The sequence below is a fragment of the Canis aureus genome, chromosome 13 (genome assembly GCF_053574225.1).
Source record: "Canis aureus isolate CA01 chromosome 13, VMU_Caureus_v.1.0, whole genome shotgun sequence".
NCBI lineage: Eukaryota > Metazoa > Chordata > Mammalia > Carnivora > Canidae > Canis > Canis aureus.
Window position 1 is genome coordinate 45983103 of NC_135623.1, and position 23864 is coordinate 46006966.

At 35.0% G+C, this 23864-nt stretch overlaps 1 protein-coding gene across 3 annotated transcripts in view; it reads left to right on the top strand.

The window, feature by feature from the left end:
• Positions 1 to 23864, top strand: part of SCYL2 (SCY1 like pseudokinase 2) — a 63420-nt gene that overhangs the window by 11715 nt on the left and 27841 nt on the right. For 2 of the 3 annotated variants that reach the window (XM_077846012.1, XM_077846013.1), the window contains exons 2-5: positions 2109 to 2310; positions 11896 to 12053; positions 15854 to 15998; positions 22105 to 22254. In XM_077846012.1, the coding sequence (XP_077702138.1) occupies positions 2134 to 2310; positions 11896 to 12053; positions 15854 to 15998; positions 22105 to 22254 (630 nt within the window). In that variant the 5' untranslated portion in view covers positions 2109 to 2133. The remainder of the gene's footprint in view (positions 1 to 2108; positions 2311 to 11895; positions 12054 to 15853; positions 15999 to 22104; positions 22255 to 23864) is intronic. The other variant, XM_077846014.1, reaches the window with a different exon arrangement.

The window sequence follows — 23864 nt, forward strand, 5'->3', positions numbered from 1 at the left end:
TATTACTACTTTTTTTTTTTTTTTTTTCCCCCAGTAGGCTCCTTGTCCAGTGTGGAACTCAACATGGGCCTTGAACTCATGACCTGGGATCAAAACCTGAGCTGAATTGGATGCTCAACCAACTGATCCACCCAGGCATCCCATGGTTTTACTAATTTTTTTCCTACTAATCTGTTAATCATATCCTCTGAATTTTTTGTTTGAGATATTTTGTTTTTCAGCTCTAGAATCTTCACTAGGGTTTAAAAAAATATTCCATTTACTCTCATTATGTTCATGCTTTCTTTGAAATACTTAGACAAATAGTAGCTGTTTAATGTCTTTAATGTCTATAACTATCATTTGTAGTCTTTTTTGATTGATTTCAGTCTTGATTATGAGAACATCTTCATATTCATTCATGGCATGTCTACTAATTATTGACTGCATGCTGAACATTGTGGATGTTACATTATTAGATATCTGAAATTTTTTTGTCTTTCTTTCCTGAATATTGGGTTTCATTCTGGTAGACAGCTAAGTAATTTATGATTAGTTTGATCATTTGAGGCTTGCTTTTAGTTTGTTAGGTCAGCTTTAGAGTACATTTTACTCTAAGAACAGTTTATCCTACTACTATGGCATGGTCCTTGTGGGATTTCTGTTGACTGCCTTTAGTGATCAGTGTAGCTGGTGAGAAATTAAATGATTTATAGCTTGGTGTGAACCTGAACTGTTCAGTTTATAGCTCTCTGGTTGGTCCTTGACTGAACTGGTTGAGTGTCACACCATGTATGGTCATCTTAGTGTCCAAACAAAGCATCAAATTTCTGGAGCTCTTTTTCAGCATATTTCCCTCCCTCTCTGTCTCTCTCTTTCTGTCTCTCTTTTTCTTTCTCTGATTTTCCCCCTTTTTGAAATTCTATCCCAAACCTCCCAGCTACCCCTGCATTCTTGAATTCTAGTTTGTCTCCTCAACTCTTTAACTCAGCTAGACTGCTGCTTGGAATTCTGCTCTCTACTCTGGTTTGCGGTGTGCCCCTAGGCAGAAAGCTTGGGGCAGTCCTTGGGTTTGCTTTGTTAATTCACTTTCTCACTAAGATTATATGCCTGTGCTACCTATTCACTGTTTCAAAATATTTGTTTCATATATCTGTTTGGCTTCTAGTTATTCAAGGTGAGGGGATAAACTTCAGTGTTTCTGCATCATGACTAGAAATGTGTAAGATTTTAAAAATATTTAATTACCTGTTCCTTCTGCATGTTTTACTGTCTTTTTGCCACCAGTGCTTATTTTTTTAGAAGGTATTCTCAAGTGATTTCATAGTTCAACAGTAGTTTACTCATTTATTTAAGTTAATCTCTGCGCCTATCGTGGGGCTCGAACTCAGGACCACAAGATCAAGTCACGTGCTCTTCTGACTAAACCAACCAGGTGCCTGCAACAGGAATTTTTTTTTAATAGTGAATAAAACTTTTATAAAATACAAATTTACTGTTTAATATAGCATTAGTTCCTTTTAGGTTTTATTTATTTATTTATTTATTTATTTATTTATTTATCTATTTATTTTTAAGATTTTATTTATTTATTTATTTATTTATTTATTTATTTATTTGAGAGAGAATGCACAGAGGGAGAGGGAGAGGGAGAAGCAGACTTCCCTGCTGAGCAGGGAGCCTGCTGTGGCCCTCGATCCTAGGACCTTGGACCATGACCTGAGCTGAAGGCAGATGCTCAACCAACTGAGCCACCCAGGTGTCCCCTTTTAGGTTTTATATGTTATTTTTAGCATGAGGAAAGATTTAGACTCTGTACACCACTTAAAGTCTTGAGGGTCCATGTTACATAGTTGCACAACATTCATGTCCGTGTCAAGTGTGAATATGTCTTTTCCTGGTCTGTAATAATTGAGGTTGAAAGGAACAATTTGGTTCCTAGATTTAAATTTGCATTCAAGTGTATTGGGTTCTTTGAATACAAAATCAACATGAAGTTTTTGTCTCTATAGAATTGTTTCATTCACTGTTTGGGGTATATTAAGTTTTTCAGACTAAATAATGAATGTTAAGTGCTTCAACAAGTACAAACAAATGATCAGTGCTTCCCTGTCCCCCTGTGTTTCTAGGTAACTATAACTCAATATTGCAGCCATGGAGTCCATGCTTAATAAGTTAAAGAGTACCGTTACAAAAGTAACAGCTGATGTCACTAGTGCTGTAATGGGAAATCCTGTCACTAGAGAATTTGATGTTGGTCGACATATTGCCAGTGGTGGCAATGGGCTAGCTTGGAAAATTTTCAATGGCACAAAAAAATCGACAAAACAGGTAAGTTTTAATTCAGAGTCCATTTGGCAAGAACATACATGCTAAGTACCATAATGTGCATATGCATCTTTATGTTAAGAAATGCCAAAAGTAATGGGTTCTTTACTTCTCGTTTCCATCCAGTGAAGTCATACAAAAATAAATGCTTTAAAACATGCCCTAATCTAGTTACAAATACATTGTTTAATATATCATCCCGTCTTCTATTTTAATTTTGCTTGCTTAATAAATCTAATGTATCTGTTGAGCAAAGAAGTATATTAGATTTTTTAGCGAAGTGTTTGTTTTAGAATAAAAATCATGTTCCTTTTCAAATTTGTCAATAAGCTAGCTATTAGTTTATTATTACAGACTTTTGTAACATTCTTTTGTGTTTAACGCGATATTTTTTATAATCAGAAGGTAGTATGTTTGTGGAATAGTTAGTAATGTGTTTTATGATATATTTATTTGAAAGTTATTTTAAAACTAACTGTTCTTTTAGTAGTCATTTGAATGAGTTATATTTTTATTTTTATTTTTTTAATTTGACTTAAGAGACCAACAGATGGTTCTTAGAAATGTGGAGGATTGTTAGTGTTATATTTTACTAACAGTTTTCTGTTGGAATTGTTAAAGAATTGAAAACCTCCAGGTTTAAAACCTCTGTAGAAATAACGTTCTTTAAAAAGAAAAATCACTGTTTCCAAAACTACTTTTGTACAAATGAAACATATAGGTCATAAGACGTTTGGGATTAATTACACATAATTTTCCAGTGACTCTGTCCCAGTTATACAGTTGTGGATGTATATGCATTATTTGTGACTTTTCCAAAGCTGGCTTTTTTCCCAAACAACAAGTATATTAAAGACTGAATCAGTTTTGGTTATCCTTTTATGAAGTAGGAATCTTGGTCTTGTGATAGCCTATCAAGGCTGGCATGTGGTTTGTACCTGACCTGTAAATCTTGTTTTTATTGCCATTTGGTTGGAAGTCTTTAGTCCAGGGCTGATCTATATTTTAAATGCTGGTGTATTTGTCATTTTTGAACATTGTTTTCTCTCTCAATTCACCAAGCGCCCAAAAAATAAGTGGTTTCTTGAGTATTGAATGCTTCAAAAGCTATTAATGAGTCCATGAAGTTATGTAAATGACCAACCTCTAATACTAGCTTTTATAATCAATTATATCAGAGGAAAATGAAAGAACACCAAATGTACTAAATTTTGCATTATTTATTAATGGTGGAACATAATAGTGTCTGTGTGCTCAGCCAAAAGAGTTCTCAGTGTTTGTGTTTATATTAGAAGTCCATATACAGAAATTCTCTGATAACGTTGAAACTTCTGTTGCAGTTCATAGAACATGAAAACCAGGCACAAATAATAGGTAATTGATTGGATATTGCATAATAATACATCAGTTCTCAACTGCTAACTGCCAGAATTGGATTCTCTTAGGAAACTGCTTTATTTTACCCCCCAAATTTATTGCTTTGTGGAAAAAGATAGTTTTGAAATATATCTGTGCTTTATGTGGATACAATTTTGAATCTTCTCTCTTTGCCTCTTTTAAACCTAAGGTATCTGAACTGAGTATTCTATTTGAACTATACTAGCTAATTCCTTAAGAAGTAGCTAAGTCTTTAACTACATTGGCATTGAAGCCTCATTTTAATTTCTCCCTTAATTGTAGTTTTAATTCATTTTCAGTTATCTCATTTTTTAGTAAAAGGGAATCATAGAAGATAGATAATCTAGAGCTGTGCTACCCAATATGGTAACCACAGGCTACATATACCTATTTCAATTAGGAAAAATTAAATTTAGTTCCTTAGGAGCACTAGAAACATTTTCAAGGCTCCTTAGCTATGTGTGGCTAGTGTATTACCATACTGGACAATGCACATAGAGAACTTTAAAAAAATTTTTTTTTAAGATTTTATTTGTTTATTTGAGAGAGAGAGAGACAGAGATATAGTGACAGAGATAGTGAGAAAGAGCACAAGTGAGGAGGAGAGGGAGAAGCAGGCACCCCACTGAGCAGGAAGCCCAACATGGCTCTCCATCCCAGGACCCAGAGATTATGACTTGAGCTGAAGGCAGATGCTTAATTGACTGAGCCACCCAGGCACCCTGCATGTAAAGAACTTTTGATCATCACCAATGTTCTGTACCACAACACTGATCTTAGAGAAACTGGGAGAAAAATATTGGAAAAAGACATTCTTCTTGGTCCTAACCCCCGCCTCCCCCCATGCATAAAGAGACACTGAGACTGTGAGACTGAGGGTATTTTTCTTAACCCTCTCAGCTTTCCTTGATCTAGCATACAGTGTACTTGATTGTGTTTGTGTTTATAGCAGATTATATGATCTTAAATTTGACTTTGAGGTAACATCATGTTAGGGACTTAGGCTGGGAGATTCTTTCTGTGTACTTTTTGCTAGGGTTATTTCAAGTTCACAGTAGTATAGTAGTACAGTAGTACATGATGATTTGGCAAATAAAAATTTACTTTTGTGCCTGGTAACATCATTGTACCTCATTAGGCATCTGTGTTATTATTATCCTGGCTTTATGCTTCCAAAACCCAATTTCTGTTGTTTCTGTTTTTGAAAGACATTCTTTGAAGAGACATCTCCGGATAAGTAATTTATGAAAGTGCAATTGAGAATTCCTAAGAGTCCTAAGTTTAAAGTTGGTTTTTTTGCAGTTAAATAAGGTATTTAGGCCAGTTAGGTATACAAACTTAAGATTTTTAAAAGTTATTATTTGGGTAAACTTCACATGTGAACATGTTGAAATGGATAGATCATTAATTATAGCCTCTTAGCATTTGAAGCTACTATTTAGGTTTATGTTTATTTAGATTTCTTCTTGAGTGTTCATTTAGAAGCAGCTCTTGGTTCCCAACCATTACTCTTTCTAGAATCTCAGCAGAGACGTCATAAGACACTTCAGGGTGACATTTAGGGAATAAAGATTGTGTCTATTTAGCATATTTTTAAAATATAAGCACACTTTTAAGAACTTTTGCAGAGTAGTGCACAAATTATCAGTGTAGAGCTTGATGAATGTTTACAGTGAGCACACCTGTGATCAACATCTGGGTCAAGGAAACATTGCTAATATTCATGGCTTTTCATAGTCATTACCTCTCCACACCTTCTCTTCAGAGGTCACTGCTATCTGATCCTTTGACTCTAAGTAAAAATTACTCTAAGTAATTTTTCCTATTTTTGAACTTTAGGGTTGTATGTGTGTGTGCGTTGCATGTTTGTTTACTTTTGAATTTTATTTAAGTGGAATCATACTGTGTACTCCTGTTTGGCTCCTTTTCCTTAAATGTATTTTCATGGGATGCATGTATGTTGCTGAACATAGCAGGTTTTCTTTTTATTAAAATATAGGATATTGTTATGAACATTCTAGTATATGCCATTGGGACATATAACACATTATTTAGACATGGAATTACCAGGTGATAGTGTTTGTATTTGTTCAGTGCTAGTCTTTCTAGAGTAGTTGTTTCAATGTATACTTCCATCAGCAGTTAGTTTCTTCACATTCCTGCCAACCCTTTTTATAGTTAGTCTTTTTAGGCATTCTGAGCAGAGTCTTATACTTATTTTTTATTTTTCAGTGTAGTTGACACACAGTGTTAGATTAGTTTCAGGTGTGCGATATAGTGGTTTGACAAGTCTATACATTATGCCGTGCTCACCACAAGTGTTGTTAACCTTTTGTCACCACACAGTGCTGTTATACTATTGGCTATATTCCCTATGCTGTACCTTTTATCCCTGTGATTTATTCATTCTGTACCTGGAGGACCATACCTCCACTCCCTTTCACCCATTTTGCCCATCCCTCCATTTGGCAACCATCAGATTGTTCTCCGTATTTATGGGTCTGTTTCTGCTTTTTGTTTGTTTATTCATTTGTTTTGTTTTTTAGATTCCACATAGAAGTGAAATCATATGTATTTGTCTTTCTCTGTCTGACTTACTTCACTTGCCATAATACCCTCTAGGTCCATCCTTGTTGCAGATGGCATGATCTCAGGGTCTATTTATTTTTGAAAATTCATTGAAATATTCGTTACTCCTCTACCTCCTAAACTTTTATATTGTCTGGTAGGTAATTAATTGCTGGGCATAGAATTTATAATGTTATGTTTCTGTTACAGCTTTATAACTGAGTTAGTCTTTCTACAGAGTAGCATGTTTAGGATTAAAATGGTACCTAACCATAAGTGTTCTTTTCAAACATATTCTTATTTCCATTGTAAATAATATTTATTTTAGAGAGATTTCTGAGATAAGTGCCCTTAATTGGATTTAATTACCTTTTCTAATTTTTTTTTAAAGATCTTATTGATTTATTCATGAGAGATACAGAGATAGAGAGGCACAGACACAGGCAGAGGGAGAAGCAGACTCCATGCAGGGAGCCCGACATGGGACTCGATCACGGGTCTCCAGGATCACGCCCTGGGCTGAAGGCGGCACTAAACCGCTGAGCCACCTGGGCTGCCCTGCCCCCCTTTCTAATTTTTAATTATACTTTATTTAAACAAACCATTAAAGGGAAATTTTTTTTTTTTTAAAGGGAAATTTTTGGCCAAACTATCTATCTATATGTATCAGTCATAAGTGAGAAATGGTTGCTTTTGTATATGTGTGTCCTTTAAAAATTGAAATACCATCACCATATCTGTTTGATGAGAATGGTGTAACTACCAAGGCTGCTAATATGTTTAAATAATTTGTAATAAAAGCACTACATAAATAGAGTTTCTTTCCCATGTGTATACCTTTTACTGTGTTTCGAGTAGAATAATTCTACATTTTGAAATTTCTTTCAACTCTACTATATCAAGTTAAGGGATTTATTTGGGGGGAAGATGTTTTTAAAAAAGAGTGTATGTGTGGGTGTATTTATTACTTAAACATTTATTTATTATATATAAGTATTTCTGTTTATCTTGACACAAGATTCTGTTGCCAGCTAACTACTTTTCAAAATGAATAACTTGGGATCCCTGGGTGGCGCAGCGGTTTGGCGCCTGCCTTTGGCCCAGGGCGCGATCCTGGAGATCCGGGATCGAATCCCACGTCGGGCTCCCGGTGCATGGAGCCTGCTTCTCCCTCTGCCTGTGTCTCTGCCTCTCTCTCTCTCTCTCTCTGTGACTATCATAAATAAAAAATAAAAAATAAAAAAATGAATTTAACTTAACATTTATTTGTGGTCTTCTAGTTAGTGTCCCATATTAATGATTATTTTTTAATCCAGTTTTAGAATAGACTTTTTTGTTTAAACAGGCAAGTTTAGTCTTATTTTGTCTTAAAAGTCATGTTTGCTGGCCTGTTTCTTTTGCCTGACTACTGCATTAGCCTTAAAACACCCCCAGTTAAATGACTATTCTTATGAGGATAATGAAGATAGATTGGTTTTAAAAATTATATAATAAATATTTAGCTGGTAATCATTATTTTAGCCATTCTACTGGATGTCATCTTGGACGTTTTCCCTTCCCTTTTTTTTTTTTTTTTTTTTTTTTGTTTGTTTAGGTTGGAGAGTGCTTTAATGGGGAGCGCTCCTGGGCGAGGTTCCATGACTCGGAGAGGTGGCCAGAGTCAGGGAAGTCGCGCGGGGTTGGGGACTGTGGGGGTTTTGAAGCCTTCTTGGTTCCGACCCGTTTTCCCTTCCTTACTGCAAAATCTACATTGTGTTGTCCAGATGCCAGTATTCGTGGATGAAGCTTGCTGGTAGTATGTAGGCAAAGGCATAATTAAATTATTATGAAAAATTAAAGTATAATTATAAAATTAAAAGTTTTAAATGAAAAAGAAATCACTGTGCAAAGCTGAATGTGTTAGTCAAATTGGTTAGGTCAATAATGATCATCGACTATCTTCAATAATTTTAAGAGATATATCTTAAAATTAGTCTTAGTCTTAGTCTTCTCAAATACCAAGTTCTTTTAACTTAATCTCAATGAAAATTTAGATTTTGTTTTATTACTTTAAGAAAGGAACTTTGCCCGTAAATCACATGAAAAATGAGGAGTATGATGGTTGGCAGTCACCACTGACCAGTCATGAAAGGTCTTTAAATAGAGATCACAGGAAGTATCTATGGCTCAGAAACCATCTCTCGTGGCTTTGAGGGATAGGTTAGTGGAGGTCATGATTACTATTAGGGCATCCTAGACACATTGGCATATATTTATTTAGGATTTATTTATTTATTTATTTATTTATTTATTTTAAATTTAGATTTTATTACTTAAACTGCCCTGTTTTCAGCAAGAGTTCAACGTTGTAGAAAGCAAAGTAGCTTTAAAAAGTTATAAATTAGACTTGTATCAAAAGGCAGTCTCCAGGGACGCCTGGGTGGTGGCTCAGTTGGTTAGGCGTCTGCCTTCAGCTCAGCCTCCGTGCTCAGTGAGGAGTCTGCTTCTCCTTCTCCCTATATGTGTCCACCCTGCTTGTGCTCTCTTTTGCTGTCTCTCTCAAAAAAGTAAATAAAATATTACAAAAAAAAGTAGTCTTCATTTTGACAAGTATTAGTTTTTAGAATAGATATTTTATAGCATTTTTATTTAAAGATAGGCTATTGAGAAAAAATATTTTTTAGTAACTTTTTTTGCCAATGTGTTTTAAAGGCTATGAAGTGAATAAAAAAAAGTGCCAAATATTCTTATATTTTGTTTTAGTAATTTTTTTATAAAAAGGAGATTCCAAATTTAATTAGAGTTAACAGTTGACTCTTAAGTGGAAGATTTTGGCTATTTGCAGTACTTCACCTTTTTTGTATATTTGAACATTTTCATAATAAGGAGTCAAAAAAGGTTTTAATTCAGTATGATAATGGAAAGCTTCCAGTAACTACTTGTCTTTATTTACCACCACTAGGCAGTAAACGTCTGAGTGTCTTCTAGGTGTAGATCCTGTAGTGGACACAGAGACACTTAAGGCATAGTTTCTTTCTTCTTTTTTAAGAAGGGGAGGTGTGCTTTCTTTTTTTAAGAAGCTTGTAATACGCATAAGGTGACAGGACTTTTACACAAGTGATGTGTGTTAACAGAGTGGGTAGTGAATTTGTAGAAGGAAAACAAATGAAAAGTTAGATGATAGTCTGTTCTGAAGAAAAGTTTTGCAATGCAGGCTAAGAGTTTTAAGAAGTCTGTGTGAGGTCTAGGGGGTCCTGGGGTCGGTCATACCTTGGCATTAGTCAGTCATACCTTTGTTGAAATTGGTTAATTTTAATTAAGCTGGAACAAAGAGAAAATCTTTTTAAGATAGTTGATAACCTATTCTGATCTATGTAGAAATCTTTTGTGACTTTAAATAAATGAATATCTCAGAGAGAATTTTATGTTTTTTCTTTATGAACTATGTTTTTCCTTAAGCGGTGAAATTGCAAGAGCTTAAGGGCTATTTCATGCGATATATATATATATATATATTAAGGTCTTAAAACATCTTGAAAAAATAAACACATTTGGGACGCCTGGGTGGCTCAGCGGTTAAGTGTCTGCCTTCCGGCTCAGGGCGTAATGCTGGAGTCCTGGGGATCGAGTCCCACATCGGGCTCCCTGCTTCTCCCTCTGCCTATGTCTCTGTTTCTCTCTCCGTGTGTGTCTCTCATGAATAAATAAATAAAATCTTTAAAAAAAAAACACATTTAATTTAGATGCATTTATAAAATGTGTTATAGCAGAACACTTACTAAAATAAGATTGTGCATATGGGAACTTGAACTTCTAGGTCATTTGTTTTTAGTTCAAATTACTATGACATAACACTTAGCTCTGATAGACCTGTGTCTCATGAATTATCAAAAGAGCTAAAATTATGAAAAAAAAAGGAGCTAAGATTATGTATTTATCCATGAATGCTATTTAAATGTCTCAAATGATTATTTTCCTGAAAACATATATTTTAGGGAGGGGGTTGCTCTGTATTTATTGTCCCTGTATTATTTCTCTGTAGACAGAATGGTATATTGGGTAAGAATGTGGTCTTCAGATGTAAAATGACTGAATTTGAACTTGATCTCACCAGTTGTGAGATTTTAGATAATACATTATCTTCTCCACTGTGTCCTCATCTCTTAAATGAGGATAATAATTTGTTTTGTAGGATTGCTGGAGAAATTAAGTAATTCCTTAAAAGTACACAAATGCTTTGGAAATAAAATTTTCGAGTTGAGTTACTAAATAGTCCCTTTGTTATTTTGGAGACTTAATCCTCCAAAATCCTTAACTTATTTATATACATATAAGGAGCCTCCAACTTAAAACAAGTTGTATTTGAGATATTTATTGGCTTGACATTCTGCAGTGAATCTCTATTAGGTAATGAGGTTGCTTTGTGAAAAAACATAATCCTAATGTAGCAGAAATAATAAATAAAATGGAAAGATACTGTCTTGGGTATTGATGGTTGAGTAGTAGTAGGTTTAACTAGAGGCTTTTGAAAGAGACTTTTATAGAAATTCTGAAAGTCATTCAAAATTTTTCAAGGTATTTTGGAAGGTTAGCATTGATTCTTTCCTAATTTTGCTTCCAGCTTTATCATTTTTCTTTCCATTTATTTATTTTTTATTTATTTTTTTAAAGATTTATTTATTTATTTATGATAGAGAGAGAGAGAGAGAGAGAGGCAGAGACACAGGAGGAGGGAGAAGCAGGCTCCATGCTGGGAGCCCGACGCGGGAATCGATCCTGGGACTCCAGGATCGCGCCCTGGGCCAAAGGCAGGCGCTAAACCACCGAGCCACCCAGGGATCCCCTTTCTTTCCATTTATGATGGAGATCTAGCATCACTGCTGTGTTGCACTGTGTGGTAATACATCAGCTATCAGTACAGCTATTTTTTGATTGATTTGTTAAGATTGGTTACTGGATGGGAGCTATTTTTCCTTGGGTAACAGATGAAGTGAAAGGATGAAGATAGTTAAGAAGGACATGTGCTTTTAGTAGTATAAATATACTATGAATGCTCTTGGAGAGAGGCAAGGAGAGAGTAACTTCCTGTACTGGTACATTCATTCCCAGTTACTGTGCATAGTACATTAGGAATAGAGTAGAAGGAGAGAGTGAGTATAGGCTATTTGTATATAAAAGATGCTTACAAAATGGGTTTTTGTATAAACACGCACTCCTGAAATATACAACTTTTCTTTCAAAAAGCGATTCAAGATTTTGTAGGGTTATAAGTAACCAGGTTTATCATTATGAATAGCATTTTGAATTTTTAAACATTTTAACTTGTATGAGAATTCTGGTTAAATAAGAGATTACTTACATAGAGTACAACACAATATACTTTGTGTGTATTAGAGTTCAAAGATGGAGATTCTCCTGTGTTCTCCTTAGATAAGGGCTTGGTCTCATACTTTAAAAAGTATTTAGATTTATTAATCATGAAGAAACCCAGCTTTTTGATATCAGAAAAGTGTTACAATAGTGCTATAATTTCTATATTAGATTTTAGTTACTTTGATTTGTAGACCATTGTGACACTTGAGTAAAAGTTTTATTACTTTTGTATGTTCTTGCTTAAAAATAAATATGCAATTCTTTAATTAGGAAGTAGCTGTTTTTGTCTTTGATAAAAAGCTGATTGACAAATATCAGAAGTTTGAGAAAGATCAAATCATCGATTCTCTAAAACGAGGAGTCCAACAGTTAACTCGACTACGACACCCTCGACTTCTTACTGTCCAGCATCCTTTAGAAGAATCCAGGTAAATTTCTATAAAGGCTTTTTATAAAAGACTTGTTGAACAAATAGTTAATAATTTTATATTTAAATTCTGTCTGGAGAGCATGCTCTCAGTGAAAAATTCTTATAAACTGAGTGTTGAGTTCTTATGGATTTTTTATTTCTGTAAAATTTATTTACGTATTCTGTATATTTGCCTCTTTTTGAAATAGTAAAAACTTTCTTCACATTTGCCATCAGTCTGTATTTGCTTACTTTGTGCTCAGCCCTACAATAGTCAAAGTGGAGGATGTAGAAGAAATATAGCATGTAGCCTCTGTCTGAAAGTAGCTCTCCTTTTAATTTGCTAGAATATTTTGCCTTTGCATTGATTACATATTTGTAGGCTGTTTTTATGTGTGTTTCAGGTACTCTTCTAAATATTTAACCTTCTGATATGCTCAGCATGTCAGTCCATAGCTCTCATTTACTCTGCCATTTATTTTTCTCATGGCTGAGCTTAAGAGCTGTTGCTGAAAATAACAAGAATATGAAATTTATGTTGTGTAATCTTAACTGGATCCTCAAGCTGTGGTGCTTCTAATAGTCCATTAGGTACCCTAGCTATACAAACTTTTCCACATTACACATAATCCCTAATTTCCTTCCTTTTTTCTTCCTACCTAGCAGACTGTATTCCTCAGTTCAATTAAGAAGATTTTAATGAAATGGTTTGCCAGTTGTGTTTTATGGACCCTAGAATTTAAAGGATAGGGGAAGAAAGGACAGATAGAAGAAAAGAGCTGGCAGGGTTCCAGTCTTCTAATATCTCTTTGGCCAGGACATTTTTGCTTTTATCTTTTTATGTATTGAATTTCTGGATAGTTCTTACTTTGGAATCTTCAGGAACCCACTGTTGCTTATCTCTCTCCCTCAAGAGCACAAGATACTTTCTTTCAACTTAAAAGAAAAAAGCTTAGTATTTACCGTAAAAACTGTGCTAAATGCTTTGCATCTATTTAACTCATTCAGTTCTCACAATTATATGGAAGAACTGAGAATCAGAGACATTACTTCAGCCACATAGATACCTTGATTCCTAAGCCCCTGGTTTGTTTTTTTCCACTGTTTCATGGTGTGCCTACCCAGAAATATGCCCATATATCTCTTATGATGATAATATTTTTATTGCTCTTCTTTTTCATGAACAAACCCAAAAGAAGAGTATAGTTGTTGGCTCTTATGTAAATTCACTATTGTGAACTCTTTATGCTGAAGTGGGTAAGTTTTGTTTGCTATACTTGGCCTGAGCTTTCCGAACTGTACCGTTTTCTCTGGAGTGTTTTCTATCAGCATCTACCATCTCACCTATCAGAATCCTACCCATCTTTATTACTTTAACTTGTATCAAGGTGTTTTATATTTCATCATTACACATCACTTGAGGGGAGAAGCTATCCCTGCAGCTTCTTTTATAGTGATTTAAATATTATAGAACTAGGGATTTGTTGGCAATTATTACAAAAGACAATTCAAGGATTACTTTAAGGCATTTTCATTGTTGTAAAGCTGTAAAGTTGATAGAAATAGGACAACTTTAGGGAAGGAAAAACATGACTTCCAGTTTTTAATGAATTAATAATGTAGAGATAACACTGGAATTATCCAAAAGAAATGTTCTATAATAAAGTCATCCAGGTGAAAGCCCCGAGTTGGGTGATGTACAGTGAGAGTAACATGGAGGTAGGTAGTAATTAAAACCATGAAAAAAAGAATTTTTCAAGAGCATGAGTCAAAAGAGTAGAGTACTGAAGACAGAACTTGGAATGAAGAGGGGAAAGAAGAGCCAGGAAAAGGAATGACTGATGAATGATGATTGTTACATGGCAGGAGAAAAACAGGCAGCATGTTATGGAAGCTAAAGGAGGGGAGGGGAGAAAGGACCCACTAACACTCATGGCACTGAGTAAATGAAAATAAGGACTGAGAAGAAAGACTTCATTACATTTGACTAATCAGAGATTTTTATTGATCTTCAAATACATCAGTTGTAGAATGGTGGTTTGGAAGCTAGAAAATAGATATCAAGGAGCCTAGCAGGGAGAACTTCATTATATGAATACAGTCTGACAGGAGGAACTCAAAGGAAATTTTAGGAAGATAGTTTAATCACTAATACACTGAAGTGAAGTTTAGGGAAATTAAGTCATTCATGTTAGATGAATTTTATGCTTTTTTAAAGTAAAAAGTGGATAATAGATGAGTAGTCATTAAAGGGGACATGGAATGAGGAACCAAGAAGAGGGCTATAAAGGAATGTTCTTGAATGTTGAAAAAAAACAAGATTAAAGTACACTATGTGACTTTACACTGAATTTAAAAAGACTTGAGCTTTCTATTTTTTCCTTCTGCTTATGATATAAGAGAGTGAAAGAAACTTCTGGTGGTTATTATAGGTTAATAAGGGTTTGCTGAGTAAAGGGTAATTTGGGTGATAGTTTATTGTGATAGTTCGGAGAAAGAAAGTAATCAAATATATATGGTCAGTATTGAATACTTTGAATTTGGTGAATAAAGGTGCTGGTGGGCTTGATTTAGTAGAGGTAGTAAAGGGGTAGGAGATGATGGCTAGTAAGTAGCTGTGGTTGGGGAAGCAGTTATTGAGAAGAGGACATGGCCCTTTTGGTATGTGACTGTTTGTAATGGTGATGGGAGTGAATATTCATGAAAGATTAGAGGGCTTCCAGCTGGAAGAACAATCATATGGATGTTGATGTGGCCAAGGATGATGTTGGGGTCAAGACATGGAGGAAAAAAATAAGAGTCACTCAAATACATGAGTTCTGGGAATTCTAGAAAACCGTAGAAAAGACTTCAGAGTATTTGATCGGTTTTCCTCCAGCAAATGAAAGCCTGGTATCCACTGTGTTTATGAGCTTGGTGAGAGAGTAAAGAATAAGGTAGCATCTTTGTTGATGACTGATCAGGTGTTGCTTTCTCCCTCAGCCCCAAGCAGCTCTCTCTTAATCTCCCATGTATGAACTTCTGCATATGCTTTCATTTGAAAAATGGGTTCAAAGTGCAAGAAAAGTCACACAGGTATAGTGGGCAGATGAAACTGCAAAAGGTGTGCTTGCTGTTAAACACAGTCCACGTGCAGAGGCTTGATTGAGCTTTTTTACCGCACTACCTTATAGTTCTTCATTGCCAGAGCCTAAGCCCAAGGCATAAAATGTTAGGACTTGAGTCTCAAACACTTGGTAATTATAATAGCGGTAGAGATTTATTAAGTTTACATGCTAGTCACTCTGCTATGTACTTTACATTCATTATCTCCTTTGATCTTCACAGTAGTCCACTAAGGTGGTTTGTTATCACCATTTTACAAATGGACAAAGTGAGGCTCAAAGCTGAGGTGTCCAAGTCACCTAGTCCGAATAGGGATGCTGAAACTTGAAGTTGGGTATTTGTTGTCAAAGCCTGAGCTCTTTATGATTACTCCATAAAGCCTGTTGAATGTTAATTTCTAACATTTTCCAAATTTCTAAATATTCTTATACATCAAAAGCAATAATTTAAAATTTTAAACATTGTGACACCATTTTGTTATATATGAAGTAGGTAAAAGGCGCAAAGCTGCTCTGATTGAAGTAGTGAGAGGGGATCTGGAGCTGTGCTCTGGGCCTCTTTCTGAATTTTCTTGCTCAGAGGGGTCATTTCAGCATATGCTGAAAATAAATCTAGATTTCTACCTTCTTGTTGACCACTAATATTTTGTGTATATTTGACTTTGATAATGTTTAAAAAAATGATGGTAAATAACTTTTTCTTTTTTTAAAACAGAGATTGCTTGGCGTTTTGTACAGAACCAGTTTTTGCCAGTTTAGCCAATGTTTTAGGTAATTGGGAAAATCTACCTTCTCCTGTATCTCCAGACATTAAGGAGTATAACCTTTATGATGTAGAAACTAAATATGGTTTGCTTCAGGTATGTATTTTATTCATCATGTGAAAAGAGTTTTATCCTTCAAAATTGTTTTTGGCTACTTAAAACTTATTAGCAATATCAACTGCTTTATGTAAACCTTTGGGTCCTTTGAGTAATTTAAAAATTATTTCTGTATTCTGCCATTTTTTTTACAGTATATTGTTAGGTTTAAATTATATTTTAGGGGATCCCTGGGTGGTGCAGCGGTTTAGTGCCTGCCTTTGGCCCAGGGCGCGATCCTGGAGACACGGGATCGAATCCCACGTCAGGCTCCCTATATGGAGCCTGCTTCTCCCTCTGCCTATGTCTCTGCCTCTCTTTCTCTCTCTGTGTGACTATCATGAATAAATAAATAAAATCTTTTAAAAAATTATATTTTAGGTTTATAAACATAACATTGGTAACCTTTGTAGAAGAGCACTTACTGACTCATTTGTTGATGGGTTGGTTCCCTTTTGATTTTTTTGAGTGCTAAACTTTGAGACTGTAATTTCATAAACAAAATATTAAGTTGAAGTACTAACATACTTAAAAAATAAAAATTAAATCTTTAAGGAAATTATGTAATCAGTATCGAGATAGTTACACTTTTCTTATATGTTCACTTTTTCTGATTTTTCTTTCCCTGTCTACCAAAATATCTTCCACTCTGTAGTGTATATATATATATTTTTTGTAGCATATATTTATACAGGAGATTCTTAGTTCTTTGGGGACAGAGATCATTTTATTTGTTATTTTTTAAAAACCGCTTTATTGATATTAATTGGCATATGATAAACTTCACACATTCAAAATACTATATTGTTTTATAAATTTGACATATATATACTAGTGAAACCATCACTACAATCAGAATTATGCATATATTTATGACGCCCAAGAGTTTTCTTACCCATTATAATCCCTCCCTCCTACTTCTTACTATCTATCTCTTGTCCCAGGAAACCACTGACCTGCTTTCTGTTCCCATGAATCAGTTTGTATTTTCTACAATTTTATAACTAGAATCATACAATATATACTGTTTTTTCCTGTCTGGCTTCTTTCACTTAATTCTTTGAGATTCATCTGTATTATGTGTATCAGCACTTCTTATTTATTGCTGAGTAGTAGCCCAGTGTGTGTGTGTGTGTGTGTGTGTGTGTGTGTGTGTATAAATATATACACACCATAGTTTGTTTATCCATTATCTGTTGATGATCATTTCATTTGGGGTGTTTCTAGTTTTTGGTTATTGCAAATGCAGCTGCCATGAACACTCATATACAAGTTTTTGTATGTGCATATGCTTTAATTTCTCTTGGTTAAATACCTTGGAGTGGAAAGTCTAGATCAAATGGTATGCATGTATTTTGGTTCTTTGGAAACTACAGACTTCTAAAGCGGTAATACCATTTTACATTCCTGTTGCAATGTATGAGAGTTCCATTTTTTCCATATGTTTGCCAAAAGTTGGTATGATCAATCTTTTTAATTTTAGCTATCCTAATTGGTACACAATGGTATTTTGTTGGAGTTTTAATTTGCATTTCCCTGATGAAATAATGATGTTGAACATCTTTTCATACACTTCTTTGCCATCTGAATATTTTTTTGGTGAAATATCTATTCAGCTCTTTTGACCATTGTTTGAATATTTTTTTGGTGAAATATCCATTCAGCTCTTTTGCCCATTTTTTGCCAAAAGTTGGTATGATTGGTTTTTTAAATTTTAGCTATTCTAATTGGTACACAGTGGTATTTTGTTGGAGTTTTAATTTTCATTTCCCTGATGAAATAATGATGTTGAACACCTTTTCATACACTTCTTTGCCATCTGAATATTTTTTTGTTGAAATATCTATTCAGCTATTTTGCCCATTTTTTTGAATGAATGCCCATTTTTGAATGGGTTGTTTTTTTATTACTGTGTTTTGAGATTTCTTTGTAAATTATGGGCACAAGTCTTTTATCAGATACATTACAAATATTTTCAATATTTACAAATATTTTCTAGTGTCTGGCTTATCTTATTCTCAACAGTATGTATATTTTTAATTGTAGTAAAATACACATGACATAAAATTGACCATCTTACCATTTTTAAGTGTATAGGTCAGGGACATTCAGTGCATTTATATTGTTGTGCAACCATACCACCATCCATTTCCAGAACTCTTTCACTTTGCAAAACTGAAGTCGTATCTATTAAACAATAACTCTTAATACTCATCCCCACAACTTCCCAGCCCCTGCAACCATTTTACTTTAATTCTCTATGATTTGACTACTTTACTTTAGGTGCCTCGTATAAGTAGTATCATATATTACTTTTTATTACTTTTCCTTTTGTGGTTTATTCCACTTAGTATGTTCTTGAGGTTTATCTATGTTGTAGCATGTGTCAGAATTTCCTCCCTTTTTAAGACTGAATAATGCATTGTATGTATTTACCACATTATGTTTATTAATTTGTCTATGGACACTTGGATTGCTTCCAAATCTTGGCTATTGTGAGTAGTACTACTATGAACGTGGGTGTAGAAGTTTCTCTTCAAGGTCTTGTTTTCCTTTTTTTGGGGGGATAGACCCAGAAGTGAAATTGCTGGACCATATAGTAATTTTATTTTTTATTTTTTGAGGAACTAGCATACTGTTTCCCATCATGGCTATCCCATTTTATATTTCTATCAGTAGGGTAGCACAGGGTTCTAATTTCTCCATGTCTGCATTGACGTGTGTTACTTTGTTGTTTTTGATAGTAGCCATCCTAATGGGAACAAGATGGTAGATCGTTGTGGTTTTGATTTGCATTTTCTTAGGAGTTAGTGAATTTAAGCATCTTTTCATGAACTTATTGTCCATTTGGATATCTTCTTTGGGGAAGTGTCTATGTACGTCCTTAGCCTGTTTTTTAATCAGGTTAATTTGTTGTTGTTGAGTTGTAGGCATTTATTATTTACTCCAGATATTAACCTCAGTATATAATCAGATATGCGATTGGCAAATATTTTCTACCATTCTCTGGGTTGCATTTTCACTCTGTTGATTTTGTCCTTTGATGCATAAAAGTTTTTATTTTGGTATATCCAATTTATTTTTTCTTTCATTGCCTGTGCATTTGATGTCATATCGAATAAGTGGTTGCCAAATCCAGTATCATGAAGCTTTTCCTCTGTTTTCTCCTAAGAATTTTATGGTTTTAGTATTATGTTTAGGCTTTTGATTTACTTTAAGTTGATTTTTACATATGGTTTAAGGTAAGGGCCCAACCTAATTGTTTTGCCTATGGATATCAAATTTTCCCAGTAGCCTTTGTTGAAACTTCCATCCTTTACCCATTGAATGGCCATGGTACCTTTGTCAAAAATCATTTGACTTTTCTAGACTTGGAAAACTTTGTGTATTTTATAAATTATATTTGGGGAAATAAGCAGTTTTAAAAATGCAATTCTTATATGAATTTCATGGGTTCCAATGTGTTAGAACTGGAGAACATTCATTAGAGAGATATTAAGTCCTAATTGGTTATTATACTAGTTACTGAGGATAAATATTCAGGCAGTTAGTTGTAGCACATTACATCTTAGAGAGTGGTGAAAAATGAAACTGAAAAGATAGAAAAAGACCTTGTTGGTGATGGGGAATACCAGAGGATTTTTTTCTTTTTTAAAGATTTTATTTATTCTTGAGAGACACAGAGAAAGGCAAAGACCTTGGCAGAGGGAGAAGCAGGCTCCCTGTGGGGATCAGGCCCTGAACCAAAGGGTTTTAAGCAGTGTAAATGATCTGGTCTGATAGGCATTTTAGAAGTGCCATTCTAGAAGAGTGGAACTTGGGCATAGGGGATATACTACTATGTAGGGTTATTTTCAGAATCAAACATGTAAATTTATATAAGTACTTAGCATAGTGCCTGCATGTAAAAATAGTTGATAGTTAAAAAGTCTTGCTCAAAAATCACATAAAGTACTAGAGGGATAGGGTGAAATTATGCAGAGTTAAAATAGGCCCTGTTGACTGACTATGGGGATTGGAATTGGGAATGGTGTGGAATCTAATATGATTTCCTGCATTTATTGAGATGTTAATATACCATCATTTGAAGTAATTTACCAGTGGGACCTACGTAGGTTTAGTGACTTGCTCAAAGTTGCGAGACTAGTAAGTAATGAAGTGGGAAAAGGAATCCAGATACTTTCTAAAATAATACTCTTTTTTGAGTATTTGAGTCAACTATTATTGACTTACCTTTGTATTGAAATTGTAAGGTTTTATTTATTTTTTTTTTAGAGAATTCTTTCTCATATCCATTCATTAAGCAAATATTTATTGGATAGCTATATGTCTAGCACAGTTCTGGGTGCTAAACGTATACCAGGGAAAAAAATGGACACAGATTCCTGCCTTTTAGAACTTATGTTCTCATGGGGGAAGAAAGACAATAAAATAAATAAATATTCAGTATATTAGATTATCATAAGTGCATGTGGAGAGAATAAGGGAAGGGAGAAGAGAGGATAGTTTGGAGGGGGAGGAAAATGTTGCACTTTTGAATGGGAGTAATCAGGAACTTTATAAATGAAAAGGGGACATTTGAGTAAAGATCTGAAAAAAATCAAAGAAGTGAGCCATCTAGATACCTAGGGAAAGAATGATTTAGGCAGGAAGGAAGAGCAAGTGCAAATTCCCTGAGACAGAATCATGTATGACATGTTCAAGGAATAGTGAAATACCTGGAGTGGTAGAGAGTAGTTAATAGGATTAGTAGTAGGAGACAAAATCAGAGAGTTAATGAGTGGCTAAGTCCTCTTAGGCCCTGAAAGCCAGAGAAATACTTTGAATTTTACTCTGAAAGAAAGGAAAGGCCTTTGAAAGGCTTTGAGCAGAAAGGTGACATGATCTGGTAGCTGCTTATTGAGAATTAAATTATGTTGAGGAGTATGAGCAGGAACAAAGAGGTGAAGTAGGTGGCTACTATAGTAATACAGGCCAGAGATGTGATGGTCGAGGGTAGGGAAAGTGGATCAAATTCTAAATATATTTTGGTGGTGTGGTGAAGGTATTGGAATTTGCGGATGCCTTTGTTATATAAGAAAAATAGAGTAGTGCAGGATAACTCAGAGGTTTTTGAAAAATGGAAAAGTGAATCAGTGACCAACGACTGATGTGGGGAAAAGACAACAGGAAGAGAGAACTGAATTGAAGGGGAGGCTCAGTTTTAGATTCTTTGAAAAATGAGATGCTTATAAAACATTCAAGGGGAGAGAAGTCAAGAAGGCAGTCAGATAATCAAGTCCGGACTTGAGAATAGAGGCCCAGCCTGGAGATAATGTAGGAACAGTCGACATCTGGATGGTATTGAATGTTGTGGGAACACTGAGAAAGAGTAGATGAACACTTCAGATGTCCAAACAGAGTCCACGAGTTTAGGGGACTGAGGAGGAACCAGCAGTGACCAGTGGAGTTGAGGGGAAACCTGGGAGACTGGTGTCCTGCAAGTCGGGAAGTGTTAGTTTGCCAAAATCTACCCCTGGAAACAGAAATCCAGCCTTCATTTTTGGTTAACAAATTCCATAGTAGTCTCAGGTACAAATATTAAAAAGGCCAAATACTAAACCAATTTGAGAATATGTGACCATCAATTAACATGAAAACTAAGCACAATTCGTAAAAACTGAATTTCAATATGAAGTATAAATACAGAAAAGTATCAAGAATTAGAATCAAATTGACAAAGAGTCCCTTGATATTTACTATCTGTAATGAGAACTGAAGATTCCTTCACATTTCAAATACAGAAACTGAGTAAGTTTGTATTGAGAAGTGATTTTAAATTATCTTTGATTTTACTTATGTTCATATAGAAAGGAACTTTAATAAAGAGTTGTACTCTGGTTTTATAACTGGGATCTTCCAACTAATGCTTAGATCATTGTGGCAACTGAGAATATCTACTCTTTTGCGTTTATGATGAAATTAAATTGTTCCCTGACATATAAAAAAAATCTTTTATTGAGAGAAGCAGCAATTACTATTTTTAAGAGACATTTTATTATTGTAATTGAGAGGGTCTTTATTTAATGTAAAAGTATCTCTCCTCCCCACCCTGCCCCATTTACAGGTTTCTGAAGGATTGTCATTTTTGCATAGCAGTGTGAAAATGGTCCATGGAAATATTACACCTGAAAATATAATTTTGAATAAAAGTGGAGCCTGGAAAATAATGGGCTTTGATTTTTGTGTATCATCAACCAATCCTTCTGAACAAGAGGTAATGAAGGTTTTCTAATTTTTTTTTAAAAAAGATTTTGAGTGATCTCTACAGCCAACGTGGGGCTTGAACTCTCCCATTCCTGAGATCCAGGATTGCATGCTCTACTGACTGAGCCAGCCACGTGCCCCAGTCTTCTGATTTTGTTCAAGCTGTGGAAATTTATGATACATCCAGAATGGACTAGAGAATTTATGTCTAAAACATTATATGTTCTCATTCATTTGGGGAATATAAATAATAGTGAAAGGGAATATAAGGGAAGGGAGAAGAAATGTGTGGGAAATATCAGAAAGGGAGACAGAACGTAAAGACTGCTAACTCTGGGAAACGAACTAGGGGTGGTAGAAGGGGAGGAGGGCGGGGGGTGGGAGTGAATGGGTGACGGGCACTGGGGGTTATTCTGTATGTTAGTAAATTGAACACCAATAAAAAATTAAAAAAAAAAAAGAGAATTTATGTCTGATAAATGTGTAGAAACAGGCTATGTGGTACAATGTAGGTTTAAATGTATAGCTTTATAGAAAATTTCTAGTGTTCATCTTACCTAAGAGTATTCTTTAGTTCATTAATTCCACAGTAGTGTTACTTGAGTAAAGGATGCTAGAGGTAAACAAATTTTTTTTAAATTAAAAAAAATTTTTTTAACTTAAAAAATTTTTTTTATTGGAGTTCAATTTGCCAACATATAGCATAACACCCAGTGCTCATCCCGACAAGTGCCCCCCTCATTGCCCATCACCCAGTCACTCCAACACTCCTCCCACCTCCCTTTCCACTACCCCTTGTTCGTTTCCCAGAATTAGGTGTCTCTCATGTTTTGTCATCCGTCACCCTCACTGATATTTTCACTCATTTTCTCTCCTTTCCCCTTTATTCCTTTTCACTATTTTTTATATTCCCTAAATGAATGAAACCATATAGTGTTTGTCCTTCTCTGATCGACTTATTTCACTCAACATAATACCCTCCAGTTCCATCCACTTCGAAGCAAATAGTGGGTATTTGTCATTTCTAATGGCTGAGTAATATTCCATTGTATACATATACCACATCTTCTTTATCCATTCATCTTCCGATGGACGCCGAGGCTCCTTCCACAGTTTGGCTATTGTGGACATTGCTGCTATAAACATCAGGGTGGGGATCCCTGGGTGGCGCAGCGGTTTGGCGCCTGCCTTTGGCCCAGGGCGCGATCCTGGAGACCCGGGATCGAATCCCACATCGGGCTCCCGGTGCATGGAGCCTGCTTCTCCCTCTGCCTGTGTCTCTGCCTCTCTCTCTCTCTGTGTGACTATCATAAATAAATAAAGATTTAAAAAAAAAAAAAAAACATCAGGGTGCAGGTGTCTTGGTCTTTCACTGCATCTGTATCTTTGGGGTAAATCCCCAGCAGTGCAATTGCTGGGTCGTAGGGCAGATCTATTTTTAACTCTTTGAGGAACCTCCACATGAAGTAAACAAATTTGAGAACTATCAGGTTAAGTAGGTTTTTTTCCTGAGGATGTCAAATACACTAACAAACATTGTGCATCTCTAGCAAGTAAACACTTTTAAGGGAAGCAGAAAGAATTAGTATTGGTTGAGTATGTACTGTGGGTCAGACACTG